The 18,092-nt window shown below is 41.7% G+C and overlaps 2 protein-coding genes across 5 annotated transcripts; both read right to left on the bottom strand.

The window, feature by feature from the left end:
* Positions 1-1,339: 1,339 nt before the first annotated feature.
* LOC133849047 (LIM domain kinase 1) lies at positions 1,340-10,797 on the bottom strand. Of its 4 annotated transcripts, none has more exons than XM_062284890.1 (6): positions 10,560-10,797; positions 8,942-9,594; positions 7,551-7,637; positions 6,200-7,448; positions 3,357-4,949; positions 1,340-1,836 (listed from the first exon to the last, which is right to left on the bottom strand). In XM_062284890.1, the coding sequence occupies exons 2-6, from the start codon at positions 9,553-9,555 to the stop codon at positions 1,564-1,566; spliced, it is 3,816 nt and encodes a 1,271-aa protein (XP_062140874.1). In that variant the 5' UTR covers positions 9,556-9,594; positions 10,560-10,797; the 3' UTR covers positions 1,340-1,563. The 4 variants fall into 4 exon arrangements, with proteins under 4 accessions (XP_062140874.1, XP_062140873.1, XP_062140875.1 ...); XM_062284889.1 differs by having other exon boundaries at positions 1,340-1,850; positions 3,365-4,949; positions 10,560-10,795; XM_062284891.1 differs by lacking the exon at positions 7,551-7,637 and having other exon boundaries at positions 1,340-1,850; positions 3,365-4,949; positions 10,560-10,793.
* A 168-nt stretch (positions 10,798-10,965) lies between these two features.
* On the bottom strand, positions 10,966-17,740 carry LOC133849049 (mitochondrial potassium channel ATP-binding subunit). Its single transcript, XM_062284895.1, has 6 exons — positions 17,564-17,740; positions 16,976-17,312; positions 14,842-15,375; positions 14,302-14,784; positions 11,472-12,077; positions 10,966-11,395 (listed from the first exon to the last, which is right to left on the bottom strand). Exons 1-6 carry the CDS (start codon positions 17,608-17,610, stop codon positions 11,171-11,173), a joined length of 2,232 nt encoding a protein of 743 aa, XP_062140879.1. The 5' UTR covers positions 17,611-17,740; the 3' UTR covers positions 10,966-11,170.
* Between the last annotated feature and the right edge of the window lie 352 nt (positions 17,741-18,092).

The following is an 18,092-nucleotide window of genomic DNA, read 5'->3' as shown; positions in this document are numbered from 1 at the left end:
AAACATCATAATAATAATCATCGTAATTATCAACTGCATACAAAAATATACGCATTGTATATATATGGTACATGTATATATAGTATTACTAAAACTATAATATATATATATATATGTGTGTGTGTGTAAAGTTAGTTTAAAGTTTAAACATTGAGAGGCGCGCACATTGACGATAGTATGACAACAGCTGTTATACAGTATAACAGTCAAGCTAAGCAAGTGTCATTTCAGTTTTTTTTTCTTAATAATTTCTTTACTACGTGTAAATCAGTTGATTAGTCGAGTGGGCGTGGCGGGGGGCGGTGTAAGCGTTTACAGTTAAGTATAACAGATTTTTAACATAAGTGTGCTAGTGTATAACAGTTAGCATTTGCCAGCTGTATAACACTTTCTCATTTAATTGCATCGTTTGTTTGTTTTTTTTTATGCGTAGTACAGTTTCAAGCTGTTATACGCATTGAAGTTAGACTTGCGTTTCTCAATACCATTTGAGCTATATATAAACACATATATATATATATACATATAATTACATCTATATCGAAGTAGATTGCGCAACATTTTTGTTTTTTTTGTTATACATTATTAGGAGGGCGTGTTATACTGTTATACATTGGTTGTTTTTTTGTTTTGTTCTTCGTATAATAAATTAGATTTAAGCACTAACATGGAATATAGAATGTATATAAAAAAATAATTGTTATATTTTGTTGCTGTTCGTCGTCGTCGTCTCGTTTTTCTTCTTCCTCTTCTTCTTCTTTCCCCCACCTAACACAGACAGTTCGCATGCTGTCTCTTTCGCTCGCATTGGTGGGCATGGCACAAGGTTTAACTATATTCTTCTTTTCCTTTCTCCTGTTTCGTATTCGCATTTATTTTGTTTCTTTTTTTGTCAGTTTCTTAAGTGTTAGTTGAGCTGTGGCTTTTGTTCGGCAAACTGTTATACCCTGTAAACTTACGATGCTATCGAATCTATCGTTCTTTATACAATCTTTTCTTCTTCTTTTTTTTTGTAAATATTGCAACTTCATATTACAGGCACTTAACCTTCGTGTATCTCGACTACAAGTAATATTAATTAAGTGTGTGTGTGTGTTTGTGTGTAAAAAAAAGTGTGTGTGCTGTATAACAGTGGATAAAATTGAGCATTACTGTTATATGGACGCTGCGCTGTGACCAACTTTTCTTCTCTTTGTTATTAAAGCTTCGATTTCGGTTTTGTTTTGTGTATTTTATATTATTATAATATTTTTTTTTTTTTAGTTTAGGGCAAGTTTCGTAACAACTTTTGTTGCGCTGGCCACAGCGTCGCTTCCCTCTCTATCTCTTTCTCTTCTACTTCTACTTCTACTTTCGAACAGTTATTGTCTACAACTGTCGTCGCTTTTCGCTTCGTTTTCTGTTCGTTGAGTTTTGTTTTTCTTTTTTCGTTTGGCTTTTTTTTTTTTGTTGTTCGCGGAATGTATTGGAATGCGGTTGGTGTGTGTATAACAGTGGTGGAATATGAGTTTCTACTCGGGTTGCTGTCGTTTCAAACGTTTCTCTCTCTCTCGCGTATAACAGTTAACAACGCGTATTAAAATGCGTTCGCACTGGCGGCGGCGGTGGCGCTCTTCTTCTTCTCTCTCCACCTCCCGTACTCCCCGCCGCCGTCGTCGTCGTCATCGCTGCTGATGCTCCTCCGGCCCTTCCATTGAGCGCTGCTGCCGCAGCCGCTGCCTGCTGCTTCTGGTCGCTGAGACGCGCGCCCAGTCGATGCACCTTCTCCGGACTGAGGATGCTCAGTCTGCTGCTCTTGCCGCCTTGCGACGCTGCCTGTTGATGTTGCTGTTGCTGGTATGCAGCGGACACTGTGGAAGAGTGGTAAAGAGATTGTTATAACTGTTATACAGTGGTATGTTTAAGAATGTCGAATAACTAATATGTAGAACAATTTTAATAGTAATACTGTGGGAAAGAAGTAATATTGTGGAAGAGCAGAACGACAGTATTATAACTGTTATACAGTACTAATACTGTGGAAATATTTTTAATGACCAGAGAGTATTTTAACTGTTATACAGTGGTATGTTTAAGAATGTCGAATAACTAATATGTAGAACAATTTTAATAGTAATACTGTGGACACATTGTGGAAGAGTAGAACCAGAGTGTTATAACTGTTATACTGTGGTACATTTAAGAATGTCGGATAACTATTAAAATTTTAATAGTGATACTGTGGGAAACAAGTAATAGTGTGGAAGAGCAGTAAAGAGTGTTATAACTGTTATACAGTGCTGATACTGTGCAAATGTTATGGATAACCAGAGAGTATTTTAACTGTTATACAGTGGTATGTTTAAGGTCGGATAAATATGGGACGAATTTGTGATAAATTCTAAGCATTGTGTAAGAGAATGTTATAACTGTTATACAGTGGTGCATTTAAAAATGTCGGATAACTACTATGTATAACCATTTTAATAGTAATTGTGGAAGAGTAGATCGATAGTGTTATAACTGTTATACAGTGGTAATTTAAATAGTGATTCTCTGGAAGCATGATGTACAGCATATTTTAATAGTAATAAAATATGAAGCTACTGAAACATATTAGCTAGCTTGTAAAAAATTGTTGGTTGCATAAATTGAGAACAAATTGAAGTAAAGCTAGATAATTTCTGGTCAACTGTCATACAGTTTGCTTAACAATGAATACTTTTAGTTCTAACGACAAAAGAAACTGTTATACACATTATACTATAATTTTGTACGACTGTTTTACAAATTGAGTTGCATAAATAGGTAGTAAATTGAAGAAAGCAATAAAACACTTTGATTAGCAACGAATTCTGCAACTTGTTTAAGCTGTAAACTTACAGAGCAGTATAACAGTTGCCCAGTAATTAATTTGGTTCAATTTTACACTAAGTTTCCTCTAAGATATTCTTAGAAATAAAATGCTCTTCCTAATATCAAGCATAAAAACTAAAAAACTGAATTGAACTTAGTCGCTCATGTGTCTTCAGCTAAGCTACCTTAAATACAGTTCATTAAATCTATTCTCCGATTTTACAGAGATAGGATATATAGGGATAAAGTTTAAGAAAGCAACATACATTCAGTTTGTTAAGCAACGAATTCTGCAAATTGTTTAAGCTGTAAACTTACAAAGAAGTATAACAGTTGCCCAGTAATTAATTTTGTTTAATGTTATACAAAGTTTCCTCTAAGATATTCTTAGAAATAAAATGCTCCTGCTTATATCAAGCATAAAAACTAAATTTAAATTGAGGGAATCATTCAATCATCACTGAGCTAGCTTAAATATAGTTCTATAAATTTATTCTCCGATTAGTTTCAAGTGATTTGAGGCTTTTACCATTGTTGTGCTGACGCTGCGCTGTGGCGGCCGTGTGCCTTTGAGCCAGATGCTTGCTGGGCGATCCAGGTCTGGCGCGTGTTGGCGAGAGGCCAACGACATTGTGGCTGTGATTGTTGCTGCCGGAGTTGTTGCTGTTGCCCATTGGTGGCTTCAGAGGCTTCACTTTGCCAGCCCCCGACTGCAGTCGACTGTTGGCTGTTGATCGCTGGACGCCGCTGCTGCTGCTGCTGGACAAAGGCAGCGTTAGCTTGTGCTTCTTGGGCAGGTACTCAGAGCAGGTGGAAGGAGGAGCAGCAGCTGGAGTTGGAGCAACTGACGATGGGGCATGCAACTCGGCGGTGCAAGTGACAAGCGTTGCTTTGCTGCGTTTCGGAGCCGTCGTCGTCGTCGTCGACGTCGTTGTTGTTGCCGTTGTTGTTGATTGCTTTGCAGTTGCCGCCAGATGTTCGAGGGATTCGGACTGAGGCAGCTGTGGCAAAGCAGCCGGCAACTGGCGACGTCCAAAGATGGGCGTCTGATTGATGCGACGCAGCGGAGGCGGCGTTGAAGTGTTGTTATTGTTGTTGTTGTTGTTGCCGTTGCCATTTAGGGACGCCTCGTGCTCGAGACGTTGAAACATTTTGAGGGCCACCGGCGGCGTTTTGAAAAAGTTGCGCATCGAGTGCTGCGCTTGACTGAAATTCCGGCGATTCGCCTCCTCAAGATGCTCGAACTTGCTGCGACACTGATGCAACCTCGTGCGCATATCCTCAAAGGCCAAACGATGCTCGAGGGGAGGCGGCGGCGGCGGCGGAGTTGGCGGAGGAGGAGGCGTCTCCATCGCCGTCGTCGTCGTTGTAGTCGTTGCATTCACTTCGTGATAGTTTAAGCTCGTATCACAACTCGAGTCCACATCCGAATAGTTGTTCAAATCACGCACATCGTTCAGCTGCAGCTCGCCACCGGGTCGCAAATCAACCAGATAACCCTTCTCCCCAAAGGGTCGACATTTCTTTAGCGCCTGCTTCAGCGCACGCTCCGTTGACGTTGTCTCCGGGGTCAGGCCTCGCAGTTGCTGCTGGGCGCCCAGGAATCGCTGACGACGACGCGCTCTCATGCTGTCTCTCAGTCGCTCGCCGCTCGGCGAGAAATCCTTGCCCAGGTGCGGCGACTTTGGAATGTCCTGGGCCCGCATCACAACCTGTTGCTCCGCTGGTTGCTGCTCCACGTTCTCCTTTTCCTCAGCTGCCGCCTCCGTTGTCGTTGTCGCCTCGGCGGTCAGATTGTCGAGACTCCTTTGCGAGGTGGGCGACAATGCGTCCTCCGAACTGATGTAACTATCCTGAAAGTTCTCAATCTCGTGCAGAAGTCGCGCCGGCGGCGTTTGCTGTGCATCCAACAGACTGCGCAGCTGCTCCAGCCATATGTAGAGCGTCTCGAAGCAGGGTCGCATATCCGGATTCAGATCGCAGCACACGAACGCCACCTTGACGAACGCCTCGGGGCAATGGGCGCAGAACTTCTCCCGAAACTCCTGCTGATTGAGACTGAAGTCCGAGTTGCGCGGCATGTAGTCCGGATCCGCCTCAACGCGGCCAATGATCTAAAATGGGGAAAGCAAATTGATTAGTGAGAGATTTCTAAGACATTCAAAGGAAGAAAGAAGTATTTGCTGACAGGGAAACGTTTGCGAAAGAGTAAGTAAAAGAACAAGTAAACCTTTAGACAGTGAAACGTTTGCGAAAGAGGAAGTAAAAGAACAAGTAAAGAATTAGACAGTGAAACAATTGCGAAAGGAGGAACAAAAGAAGTTATGAATATCGAAGAAGAGCCAAGTAAAGAATTTAGACAGTGAAACAATTGAGAAAGAGGCAGTAAAAGAGATTGCAAATATTAAAGGATTGCGAAAGAGAGAGCAAAAGAGAGTAAAGAATTATACAGTGAAACTTTGGCAAATGTGACACTAACAAAAAGAGGAAGCAAAAGAGATTCCCGAAGAAGCAAGAAAAGAATTAGACAGTGAAACGTTTGCGAAAGACGAAGCAAAAGAGAATGTGAATATCGAATAAGTAAGTGAAGAAATAGACAGTGAAACATTTCCGTAAATGGCAAAAACAAAAAGAGGGAGTAAAACAGTCAATCCGAGCAATTATTTTGAAGTAAGAAATTCGAAAAAGTGCTATAAGAGAAATCTTCGTATGCTTACGTTGCATTCATTCAGACAGTGAAACGTTTACGGAACAATTTAAAGTGAGGAATTCGAGAAATTTATACAAGATAAAGCTTCGTATGATTTGGCTGCATTCATTCGAAATGAATAATATTGAAAAGAAGTATGACAGCCAGTGAAACGTTCACGAAAGTGCCATACACCAAAAAACTATTTGAAGTAAGGAATTCGAGAAATTGATACAAGAGAAAGATGGATTTCGTTGCATTCCTTCGAAATAAGTAATGTTGTATAAAGAAGTCAGCCAATGAAAAGTTCAAGAAAGCGGCATACCACAAAAAATAAGAAGTGAAGAGTACTAAAAATTTGTAAGAGAAAACTTCGCATGATTTCACTGCATTCAAATTGAATTATGAAGAAACACGCCAGTGAAACGTTTACGAAAGTGGCATACCACAAAATACAATTTGAAGCGAGGAATTTGTAGAAATTGATACAAATTGAATTCATTGCATTCAATTGTAATTAGTAATATTTAAATGAAGTACAAAGAAATACCAAAAAATAAAACTAAGGAATTCGATAAATTGATACAAGAAAAAAGTTCGTATGCTGAGCAATGTTGAAATGAAGTACAAAAAAATAGGCCTGCCAGTGAAACGTTCACGAAAGTGATAACTCACCTCGCAAAGCATGATGCCGAAGGAGAAGACGTCCACTTTTTCGTCGTACTTGAGGCCCTTCATCATCTCGGGTGCCATCCAATAGGGATTCCCTACAACAGTGTATCTCTGCCTGCGCTGTCGACTCTTGCTGCGCCTCATCGTGCCGCTGGGCGACAAAGCGGCACTCGAATCGAATCCCGAACTGGCAGCTGGACTATTACTGTTACTGGCATTGGCGTTGGCCGTGGAAAGACGTGGAGCATCAACACTCCGAGCAAGACCAAAATCGGCGACGATCACCGAACGATCCTCGCGCACAAGACAATTCATCGAATTGAGATCACGATGGATGATGTTCATGGAATGCAAATAGCTCATGCCACAGGCGATGTCCCGAGCCAAGCAGACGCGCTGTGGCCAACTCAATGACTGGGCGGGATCATGAATTAATTCTTTGAGGCAACCGCCAGCGACGTATTCGGTGACCATGTGAAGTTTCTTATCCTTGTAGAGGACCCCAATAAATTTGAGCACATGCCGATGATCGAGCAAACGCAACACGGCGACCTCTTTGATGAAATTCTTCTGCGCCTCTTCGTCGGCGCGATGCAACTCCTTGAGGACCATCAGCTCGCCGGTCAAGCGATGCGTCACCTTGTACACTTTGCCAAAGAATCCTTCGCCGAGTTTCTCGCCCATCACGAGATCCGAGGCCCGAAAAATGCGCTGCGGCTTCTGAACAACGCGACAGCTTTGCGTCCTCGATAAATCATAAAGTTGCGGATGCGCCGAATGCTGTTGCGCCGTATGCTGTTCATCCAACAGCTTCGACAAACTCGAGCAGCGTTCTTTCTCTTTGAGGAGTTGTGGTTGCTGCTGTTGCTGATGATGTTGTTGATGTTGTGATTGCTGCTGCTGCTGCTGCTGTTGTTGTTGCAACGTTTGTTGCCGCATCTTGCGCGCCTTTGTGCCATTCGATTCAGCTGCCTTGTAAAGTCTCTCCCGACCACGTCCACCGACCTCAACACTCGATGCCGAGGTGCTCAGAGGGAGAATCAAAGTGGATGCGGAACTCGCACGTTGAATGTCCGCCTGGCTGCAACTGCGACAAACTTGAACCGGATCGTGTTCCACAGTCAGCTGAAGCATCTTCTCATTGCTCCGTATCAGTTTATCGATCTGTTCCACCGACGAGTTGCTCACCGGAGTTCCGTTCACCTCGAGTATCCGATCGCCAATGTGTAAATTTGTCAGATTCACATCGATCCTGTAAGCGAAAAAGAAGTGATGAATTAATCCGTTCTGTTTACTTGGCAAATGGGGAATTGAATTATTTAAAAGGATCGACTTGATGAGGATTAGTTTTTACCTATATGAAGCACAACAACGATCCGCCACCGAGGTGAGCAAGGAGAACGCGTATTTGCCCATGCGACCGTAAAATTTACATATTAAACTTCGATTTCGACAAAGAGAGCGAGACAGCGCGATTGCGTTTGCGAGTGAGTGAATGGGAGAAGCAGATAAAGAAAGAGAGAGAGAGAGAGAGAGAGGGTGAAGACACATGAAACCAGCACCACAGTTAAGATCAATGCTTAAAACAAACTTAATACAATTATTAAGCAAAACTTATAATTACATAAAAATGTAAATTCTAATTATATTTTAAATAAACAAAGAATTATTCATTGAAAGTTATTTTTTTTTTTAGTTAACGAAGTTGCGAAAGAATATGATATCTTATATTTGAATTTCGCAATTTGGTTAAAGTAAATATAAATTATTTTTTATGAATCTCTTATTTAACTTTACATACATATTACATACAAATAAGTTAGATTATAAATACTGTCAATTGGTTCAACTTCAGCAGATAAATACTGAATTTGTGAGGTGTTTGTATTTAGTGATAGTTGTATATACCTATTAGTTAGTATATAGTATATATAGTTAGTATATAATTAGTAAAATACTAAAGCAAATTAGTCAATCGTTTAAACTTCAGCCTGAGAATACTGAATGTTTATGGTGTTAGTATTTAGTGATAGTCATATTGTTAGTATATATTATATATAGCTGGTACATATCAGTTAGTATATAAATACTGAATCAGAAGCAAATTAGTCAATCGTTTAAGCTTTAGCCAGAAAATACTGAATTTGTATAGGTGTTGGTATTTAGTTGAAAGTCTAAGTAAACGAAAATGCTAATTAAATACGATCCACTGTTGAACTTAAGATATCAATTATATACCTCTTAGTTAGTATATATAGTTGACATGTACGAATTAGTTAGTATATAAATACTAAATCAGAATCAAATTAGTCAATTTGATAAACTTCATAATATTTAATGATACTTTTTAGTACACAAAAATACTGACAAGTTTAAGGTAATTAATACAACTTAGTATTTAGTTTTAGTACACAAAAATACTGACAAGTTTGTAAATACAGTGTAACTTAAGATACCTCTTAGTTAGTATGTAACAATAAGTTAGTATATAAATACTGAAATTAGTCAATTGTTTAAACTGAATTTGTGTGGTAATTAATACCACTTAGTATTTAGTTTTAGTACTCGAAAATACTGACAAGTTTGGAAAATACGAACCACAGTGGAGGCGTAAAATACCAATTAAGTTTTAGTAGTGAATCAGTGGAACAAATTAATTGCAATTAGTCAATTAGTGGGTCGCATTCTTGGAGAGTGGAGTGAGCAAAGTAAAGGAGTAAGCGGGGATCTATGTGGAAGACTTACTCGGTTATCCGGACCGTGGGACAACCGTCGTCGAGGGCGCCGCCATCCACACGCAGACCGGGCGTGGCATCCTTGGGAATCTCGACGAGCCGGATGGAATGCATTGGCTTGCCGGCTTTTGTGATCCGTGGCCTCGCATCGATGGGGAGACGACTCTTTTTGCCATAGCATTGGCCGCAATACAATTTGGAGCGTTCGACCAGGGCATAGGATTCGCCTTCGCCGATGAATGAACCGCAGGCGGCGCAACAGAAGCATTCCGGATGGAATTTATGCTCGCCGGCAACCATCACGGGTCCCGTTATGACGGCCATGCACTGCTGACAGGCATCGCCGAAGCGTGCGTAATAATCGTCACGGCAATAGAGCAAATTCTCACGCTCAAAATACCAATTGTGGAGATGGGAATCGCAGACGGAGCAGCGAAAACAATCGCAATGCCATTGTTGGCCAAGTGCCATCACTATCGGTTCATCGTTGTGTTTTTTCGTCGACGGCGACGTCAGCAGCGGGCAGAGGCAGCTGGCGCAGGTTGGCAGCACGCTGCCGCTGACGACGCTGCCGCCTCGCTGCTGCTGTTTCAATTCTTTTTGTTGCTGCATCTGCATCTGCATATGTATGTGTGTGTTTGTGTTTCTGTCGCGTTCGGTTGGCTAAGAGAGCAGATCGAAAAGAGAGCGAGAGAGAGAGCGCTTAGTTGTTGCTGCATTTGAGTTGCTGACGATCTGGCAAGCCTTTGTTTGGTGAACCGGTTTTCAAATCGAAATGGAACTACTACAAAATCAAAATCAAAAAAAAAAAAAATACAACAAAACGCAAGTCAAACTACTTTATTGCCAATGTCTAATTGAAGCATGATGTCAGAGCCGGCATTACATGCACTTCAAATATATATTTTTTTGTTGGTAATTTGCATTCTTCGATCATTTTGCGAACTAGTTCGGAAAGTTCAACTGCACTGCTCAGCACTGCGGGAATTTATGAAGATGATGGTGTTGGAGCGAAAGAGAGAAGGATGGATGGATGGAGGGGGTAGTGGAGAGACTATTGTTATTGGCAGCATTGACCCTGAGAAATGGAGTGACGACAACTTGACTTAACTCCTGCTGCATAAAAACAAATGACTCGCCAATGCTGTCGTTGTTGTTGTTGTTATTATTACTGCTGTTAATAACGTTTAATATTAACCAGCTGACGCAGCGCCGTTCATTTTCCTTACGTCGTACCTACTACTATGTGCACATTGTCACCTTAACACTAGTTACAGCAATAACAAAAAAATGTACACACACACACACAGACACGCGCGCGTGAAATGACGAATGCACACACAGACAGACAAACAAACAGACACAAGCACATAACACAAAAAAAAGTTGCTGTTGATTAAAATTCGTGTGTGGGGGAACGGGAACAATAACGAAACGGCAACGGCAACGACATCAGCATTAACAAATAGCAAACTTGTGCTATTATTATTATTATTGTTGTTGTTATTGGTGTTGTTGTTGCATTCTTACTAATAGTTGTTGCTGCCCAAAACCGTACTCACACACACACACACACGCAGGTACACGAACGCGCTCAAACTCAAACTTACACACACACACACACTTACATAATTTATCTCGTATTTTGATGCTGTTTTCGTTGTTGTTGTTGTTGCTGTTGCTGGTGTTGATGATGTTTTACGCACATTGCGAATTTTCGTCGCGTTTACGTTTTCGTCCTCAAACCATTTTACCACAGCCGGTCGCACGTTTGCTGGTCACTTCAATTACACTACTGCACACACAAGTCGAACACAAAAAAAAAACAAATGCATTTGTTTAAAAAAAAAACCAAAATGAGACTAGCGTTGTAGCGAACAGTGTGACCGTTGCGCCCAAAACGTTAAAATGCTCCAAGCGCCACACAGCTCCAAATATCGGCATATCGATAAACACCAAGTGCAAAGAGAAGACCAAAGTTATCGCTGCAAAGAGAGTGCGCGAATTTTGAATTACAAAAGAAGCGCAAACAAATTGTGTACATAAATCAACACAAGTATTTTCATTTATTAAACATCAACTAATTCGCTTCCATTTGCCTAATTTGCATTACAATTTCCACTTAGCAATCAAAAAAAAAATACAAATAAAAATAGTTTGTAAAAATAAATAAAAAATTATGTACAGGGAATTCATATGTATTTTCGTCACATTGCTCTAAACTCTGTTGTTGTTTTTTTTAACCTTGCGGCAGCGTAGTTGTTGTTGTTGCCGTCGTCGTTGCTGGCGGCGTTGTTGTTGTTGTTGTTTTTGTCGACGGCGTTGCAGTCGCAGTCACCGTCGTGGCAGTTGACAACACCTCTTCGGCCGCCTGCACTTGATCCTGGATCTCGCGTCGCTCCTGCTGACGGACCAGCTCAAAGTACAGGCCACGCTTGGCCATAAGCTCGTCATGCTTGCCGGTCTAAGGAGGGGAAGAAATCAGGAATTAGTTAAGGTAAAGAAATGAGATAGATAGATAGATAGATTTGAATCCTTACCTCGACGACGCGTCCTTGATCGAGGACGACAATCAGATCGGCATTGCGGATGGTGGACAGTCGATGGGCAATCACCAATGTGGTGCGATTCTGCACGGCAGTGTCGAGAGCCTTTTGCACCTCCGCCTCGCTGGTGGCGTCCAGCGCACTCGTCGCCTCATCGAGGATCAGCACACGCGGATTCTTCACCAGCGCCCTAGCGATCGCAATGCGCTGCCTCTGCCCCCCGCTCAGCTGTGTGCCCCGCTCACCCACATTGGTGTCATAGCCATCGGGCAGAGCGGTGACAAAGTCATGCGATTGCGCCAGCTTCGAGGCGGCGTAGACATCGTCGGGACTCGCCGTCGGTTTGCCATAGCGCACATTCTCCAGTATGCTGGTGCCAAACAACACCGGCTGCTGTTCGATGAAACCGAGCACGTTGGCGCGCAGCCAATACGGCGAAATGTCGGCGAGCTTGTAGCCATCGATCTTGATGTTGCCCGCGGTGGGTTCGTAGAAGCGTTCCAGCAGCGCAGCTATCGTTGATTTCCCTGATCCGCTGGCGCCGACCAAAGCCACCGTTTGTCCCGGTCGCAGCGTTAAGCTGAAGTCCTTCAGCACGAGCTGAAAGGAATAGGGGAGAGGGTGTCAGTATTAATGATTAATATTCAAGAGGGTAGCAGGGTATTATCAGTTAGTGCATCTAATTGATTTGCCTGACAATTTGGGATATCTTCCTCTATCAATAGGATAGATAATACCCTTCTAGCTAACAGGCAGAAGTCATCGAGTTGCTTTGCCTGACAATCTGGTATATTTTGCACTCTATATCCTAGAATATAGTACTCTATCAATATACCAAATATAGCCTTTAGTATATTTTTTAATATTTCGTTTGGTATATTCATTTGGTGTAGTTTAAAACTAATACAGCACTGTTTGGCTTTTATTCTAATTGATATATTTTTAAATTTTAGTATTAATTTGGTATATTTTAAAATTATTGCCGCATTGGGTTGTCTTTATTTTAAGTATTTTTGTAGTATATCAACTCAGTATATTTTAAAATAAATACCGCACTGTTTTGCTTTTATTCAAAACAGTATATTTTTTCGTATTTTTTAGTATTTTTGTTGTAAGTTTATTTCGGTATATTTTTAAATTAATAGCTCACTGTTTTTCTTTGAATCAAAATGGATAGCGGGTATCTTACAGTCGATCATAGCTTTCTTACTTGTTAATAGGTGATAAAAGAAACTTTTAGAAGAAATATCCGCTGCCCATTTCCAATGAAAGCAAAATAGTGCGGTATTATTCTTAACAATATAGTAGATTGTTATATACCAAATAAATACCAAAATATATCAAAGGCTTTGAAAGTCATTAAAGACATATAAAATGAGAATTCAAATTGAAATTAAAGCAGAATACATCTTTAAAGCCAAAATCTATGTGAGAATTCCCTAATTCACTTTTGTTGGGTAGTTTACTTTATATGAAAGGTTTACAAACTTATCCATGTCGTTGAAAAGAGAATTCCAAGTTACATTTTAGATGAATACTTCATTAAAAAAACTCCTTTCTGATAATTTCCTTCCTTTCCTTTTTTTAAAGAGGGTTTACTTTCAATGAAAGGTTTACAAATTTATCCCTGTCATACAAAGCTATTCAATACATAAAAAGAGAATTCGAATTTTAAGCAATTCAACATAAAAAAATAATTCGAATTAACATTTTAGAAGAGTACTTCTTTAGAACAAAAATCTACGTAAGAATTCCTTTCCCTTGCCTTCTTTGGGGATTTACTTTCAATGAAAGGTTTACAAACTTATCCCTGTCGTTGTAAAGAGAATTCGAATTTACATTTAATAGATGAATACTTCTTTAAAAAACTCCTTTCTCTTCCATTTTTAGGGGGTTTACTTTCAATGAAAGGTTTACAAACTTATCCTTGTCGTTTAAAGATATTCAAGACATAAAAGGAGAATTCGAATTAACATTTTAGAAGAGTACTTCTTTAGAACAAAAATCTACGTAAGAATTCCTTTCCCTTCCCTTTTTTTGGGGGGTTTACTTGAAAGGTTTACAAACTTATCCATGTCGTTGAGAAGAGAATTCGAAGTTACATTTTAGATGAATACTTCATTAAAAAAACTTCTTTCTGATAATTTCCTTCCTTTCCTTTTTTTAAAGGGGGTTTACTTTCAATGAAAGGCTTACAAATTTATCACTGTCCTATAAAGGTATTCAATACATAAAAAGAGAATTCGAATTTAAAGCAATTCAACAAAAAAAAGAATTCGAATTTACATTTTAAAACAAAAATCTACGTAAGAATTCCTTTCCCTTCCATTTTTAGGGGGTTTACTTTCAATGAAAGGTTTACAAATTTATCCCTGTCCTACAAAGCTATTCAATATGTTACAAAAAAAGAGAATTCGAATTTAAAGCAATTCAACATAAAAAAAGAATTCGAATTTACATTTTAGAAGAATACTTCTTTAAAACAAAAATCTACGTAAGAATTCCCTTGCCTTCTTTAGGGATTTACTTTCAATGAAAGGTTTACAAACTTATCCCTGTCGTTGTAAAGAGAATTCGAATTTACATTTAATAGATGAATACATCTTTAAAAAACTCCTTTCCCTTCCATTTTTAGGGGGTTTACTTTCAATGAAAGGTTTACAAACTTATCCCTGTCGTTGTTGCTTTAAATGGAGCCGCAACCCAATTGATTAGATAAACGCAATTGCGATCGAACTACGCAGACTTGTCGATAGTGAGGGACAGAGAGAATCGTTAATCAGAGTGGGAAGTGGGAAATGGGAGTGAAAGGAGGATAACTCACCTGCTCTGGTCGCATAGGATAAGCAAACGAGACGTTCTCGAAGCGGATCTCGCCATGGAGTCGCTCCGGAGGTATGACATAGCCACGGAGCAGCTCCACCTTCGGTTGCATGGCGAGGAACTCAAAGACGCGACTCCCGGCGCTCATGCCACGAATCATGGTGCCCAACAACACCGATCCCTGGGCCAAGGAGCGTTGAACGCCCTGCGAGGCGACGAGGAATGCCATGAGGGCGCCCGGCGTGAGGCTCTCGGTGGACATGAGGTGGCCGCCCATGAAGAGCGTGGAGAGCACCAATGTGTTGAGGAAAAAGTTGGTCAGACCCTGAAAGATGGCAATGCCATGGCCCAGCTCCTGGGCCAATCGTGCCGCCTCGTTCGTCTCCTGCTCGAACAGCTGCAGCTCCCGATATTCGCAGGCGCTGCTGCGCACGGTGCGAATGTTGGACAGCGCCTCCTCGCAGACTCCCGTTGCGCGTTCCGCCTGGAAGTGAAGAAGTTTAGCGGAGAGTTTGGAATCCATATCGAAGGATCGACTCACCTGCGCTTGGGAGTTTTTGCTTAGGTTTCGCAGCTTCTTGCCCAGGTACGTCATGAACATGACGACACAAGGAACGCCGGCCAACGCAATCGCGGCCATGTGAGGCGAGATCATGAAGAGCGAGATGCTGCCACCGATCAGTTGTGCTGCGCTGCGCAATCCGTGAGCCACGAACTGCTTGAATGAGGTCTTGAAGTCCTGCACATCGGCTGTGAGGCGATTCACGAGTTCACCGGTGCGATTCTCGTCGAAGAACGAAATGTCCTGGAGCACGATCTGCTTGAAGAGATCCTGTCGCATCTTCGCCGCCATCTGTTCGCCAATGCGACTCAGCAGATAGATGTACACAAAGGTGAAACCCGATTGCAGCATGTACAAACTGAGCAGATTGCTCGCCGGCTTGCTCACGTCCTTCACAAACGAGTTGTGAATGGGGTCCATCACATAGGTGTTGGCATACCGGGCCAGCGTGTTGACCAGATCCCCCAGCAGATTGGGTATGCGTATGTTGATGAACGCCACGATCAGCGCCGCCTGCAAGTGGGAAAACGCAAATTATGATATAGAACGATTATAATTTGAGGTGGAGACCTATCGATAACATTATCAGTACTATCGCTGAGCCCAAATCGATAGTTACTTGATGGCAAAGTATCAAAGTGAAGTAACTAGCTTCTTTCTATGGCAAACATTTGAGGTGGAGACCTATCGATAACATTATCAGTACTATCGCTGAGCCCAAATCGATAGTTACCCTCTTTCTATGGTGAACATTTGAGGTGGAGACCTATCGATAACATTATCAGTACTATCGCTGAGCCCAAATCGATAGTTACTTGATGGCAAAGTATCAAAGTGAAGTAACTAGCTTCTTTCTATGGCAAACATTTGAGGTGGAGACCTATCGATAACATTATCAGTACTATCGCTGAGCCGCAATCGATAGTTACTCTCTTTCTACGGCAAACATTTGACGTGGAGAACTATCGATGGCGACTCAACGAAGTACCGATAGTGCAATCGATAGTAAATACTATCGATGCCGACTCAAAGAAGTACCGATAGTGCAATCGATAGTAAATACTATCGACGTGCGAATATCAAAGTGCAGAAATTAGCTTGCTTCTTATACCATCTATGACTAACATTTAATTCTTGTCACTAACCGAGAATATCCTGAAAGTTCTATTTTAGCTTTACCAATAAATAAGCATACCCCACTTCAGCTCAAAAAGTGTCGGGTATCAAAGTGAACTAACTAACTAACTTTTCTACTAACCAATAATACTCCCAACTACCCCAAAGAGTGCCGGGTATGAATTACATTAACTACTCCGATCTTCAACCCTATCGCATTCTACCTTAAGATGAATCTCTTATCAGAGAGAATCTACTTCTCATGGGTATCAAATTGTATTAACTACTCCTTGAACTACTTGAATACAGTTCTTCTTTTGTGCTAACTAATAATACTTCCAGCTACCCCAAAAAGTACCGGGTATTTAGTACACTAACTACTTTGATCTTTGACTCTATCTTACTTTACCTTAAGATGCATCTCTTTTCAAAGAGGACCTCACGCTCTTCCTTTTTTCTGCTGCCTACTAAACTTCTCCTCTATGACTAGCCGTGTATACCCCTCTCGCATCTCTTTAAATCATCCGGCTAACCGCTCCCAAAGAGTGCCGGGTATCTAATGCACTAAAAACTCCGATCTTCGTCCCTATCGCATGTTTTTCCTTCCGCTGCCTGCTACACTTCTCCTTTCCCACTAGCTGGAATACCCCACACGTGTAACCTCCCGGGTATCCACTTGCAAAGAGTGTACACTAACAACTCTGATCTCCGTCCCTATCACATTCTACCTTAAGATCTATTTCTTATCAAAGAGAACTTCATGCTCTTCCTTTCTTCTGCTGCCTACTTTCCCACTAGCCGTGTATACCCCACTCCCAAAGAGTGCCGGGTATCTAACACACAAGCTTCGCCTAACTTCGATCCTATTGTATTCTACCTTAAGATCTATTTCTTATCAAAGAGAACCTCACACTCTTGCTTTTTTCTGCTGCCTACTTTCCCACTAGCCGTGTATACCCCTCTCGCATCCTCGCAAACCACCCGGGTATCCACTCACACAGATGGCACCAATCAGCTCCCAGGTGTGTGGCTCCAAATAGGACCAGAAGCGTCGCCAGTCGAAGTGCTGTTCCTCCTGCTGCAGCGTATGCTGAATGACGCCCGCGAGGCGATTTCCCCCCGCGCCCGCTGCTGCCTCGCAGTGTGCCGTTGCCCACCAGCTGCGCACGGCCACGCCCCCGGCGAGAGTGGCGCCTCCTAGGAGCAGGGCGCGCGTCGTTTGCAATGCGCGCGCTGCACTCGACGGCGGCGTCGCAGTCGACGGCGCTGCCTTGGGTCGCAGCAGCGTGTGTTGATGCTGTCGCAAGAGGCGATTGGCGTTCTGCAGGCGGCGGCTAAAAACAAAGAGAAATAAAAACAATTCAATGAAAACCTTAAGTGAAAAGCGTTTGATGACATAATCGTTTACTACAATTTAAAAGTTTAGAAGTGCGTTGGCCGGAGGGAGGGAGGGCGAGGGGAAAACCTTTATCGCTTTGGTCGGCGACGCCGACGCGACGCTCTTCGAGGCCATGTGTAGATTTGGGAGAGATTGCCAATGGTAAGAAGTAGGATGGTGGGGGGAGGGGGGGGGACTGCTAGTTACCTGAGCAAGTCGCTGCGACTGCAGTTGGCGAGTAGTAGGCGCAGCATCTTCTGGCTTCCGTTATGTGTGTGTCGCACACACTTGATTTACAACAAAAAAATATTAACAAAAAAAAGATACGCGAGCGCTAAAGCATTAAACTAAGTTGTTGGGTTAACCTTAACAATAATAATAACACACACTAACTTACACACTAACGCACACACACGCGCGCTCTCGCGCTCACACACACACACAACACACGTATGTTCACACACGTTCAGCCGCCTGGCGATGCGCACGTGCCGATAGTTTTCACTGCCAAACAAATATACCAACTAATAGTGTACAGTGTGGCCAGCACACATGTGTTATGTGTTGTTGTTTGTGAGTTTGTAGGCAAGTGTATTTTTTTTTTTAATATTATAATATTGTTTTGTGCTGACATTTTTGAATAGTAATAAATTTTTACTAAAATTAGCTTTTACACAAAATGTTTACAACTTGCGTGAATTGCTCTCATCGGTCTTAGTTGTTATCGATAAATTGT

Source organism: Drosophila sulfurigaster, chromosome X (genome assembly GCF_023558435.1).
Source record: "Drosophila sulfurigaster albostrigata strain 15112-1811.04 chromosome X, ASM2355843v2, whole genome shotgun sequence".
NCBI classification, from domain to species: domain Eukaryota; kingdom Metazoa; phylum Arthropoda; class Insecta; order Diptera; family Drosophilidae; genus Drosophila; species Drosophila sulfurigaster.
This window is presented reverse-complemented; position numbering and strand designations above follow the sequence as displayed.

What these genes read in the sequence shown, in the direction of transcription:
- LOC133849047 (XM_062284889.1), bottom strand. Translation starts at nt 9,555, where the DNA reads ATGCAGATGCAGATGCAGCAACAAAAAGAATTGAAACAGCAGCAGCGA. An exon ending in CCCACGGTCCGGATAACCGA is followed by an intron (nt 7,638 to 8,941) that starts GTAAGTCTTCCA and finishes TCGAAATCGAAG; the next exon opens with TTTAATATGTAAATTTTACG. An exon ending in GCAGCGTCAGCACAACAATG is followed by an intron (nt 1,851 to 3,364) that starts GTAAAAGCCTCA and finishes ACTCTTCCACAG; the next exon opens with TGTCCGCTGCATACCAGCAA.
- LOC133849049 (XM_062284895.1), bottom strand. Translation starts at nt 17,610, where the DNA reads ATGCTGCGCCTACTACTCGCCAACTGCAGTCGCAGCGACTTGCTCAG. An exon ending in AGCTGATTGGTGCCATCTGT is followed by an intron (nt 15,376 to 16,975) that starts GTGAGTGGATAC and finishes TCCCACTTGCAG; the next exon opens with GCGGCGCTGATCGTGGCGTT. An exon ending in ATCAAGGACGCGTCGTCGAG is followed by an intron (nt 11,396 to 11,471) that starts GTAAGGATTCAA and finishes TCCCCTCCTTAG; the next exon opens with ACCGGCAAGCATGACGAGCT.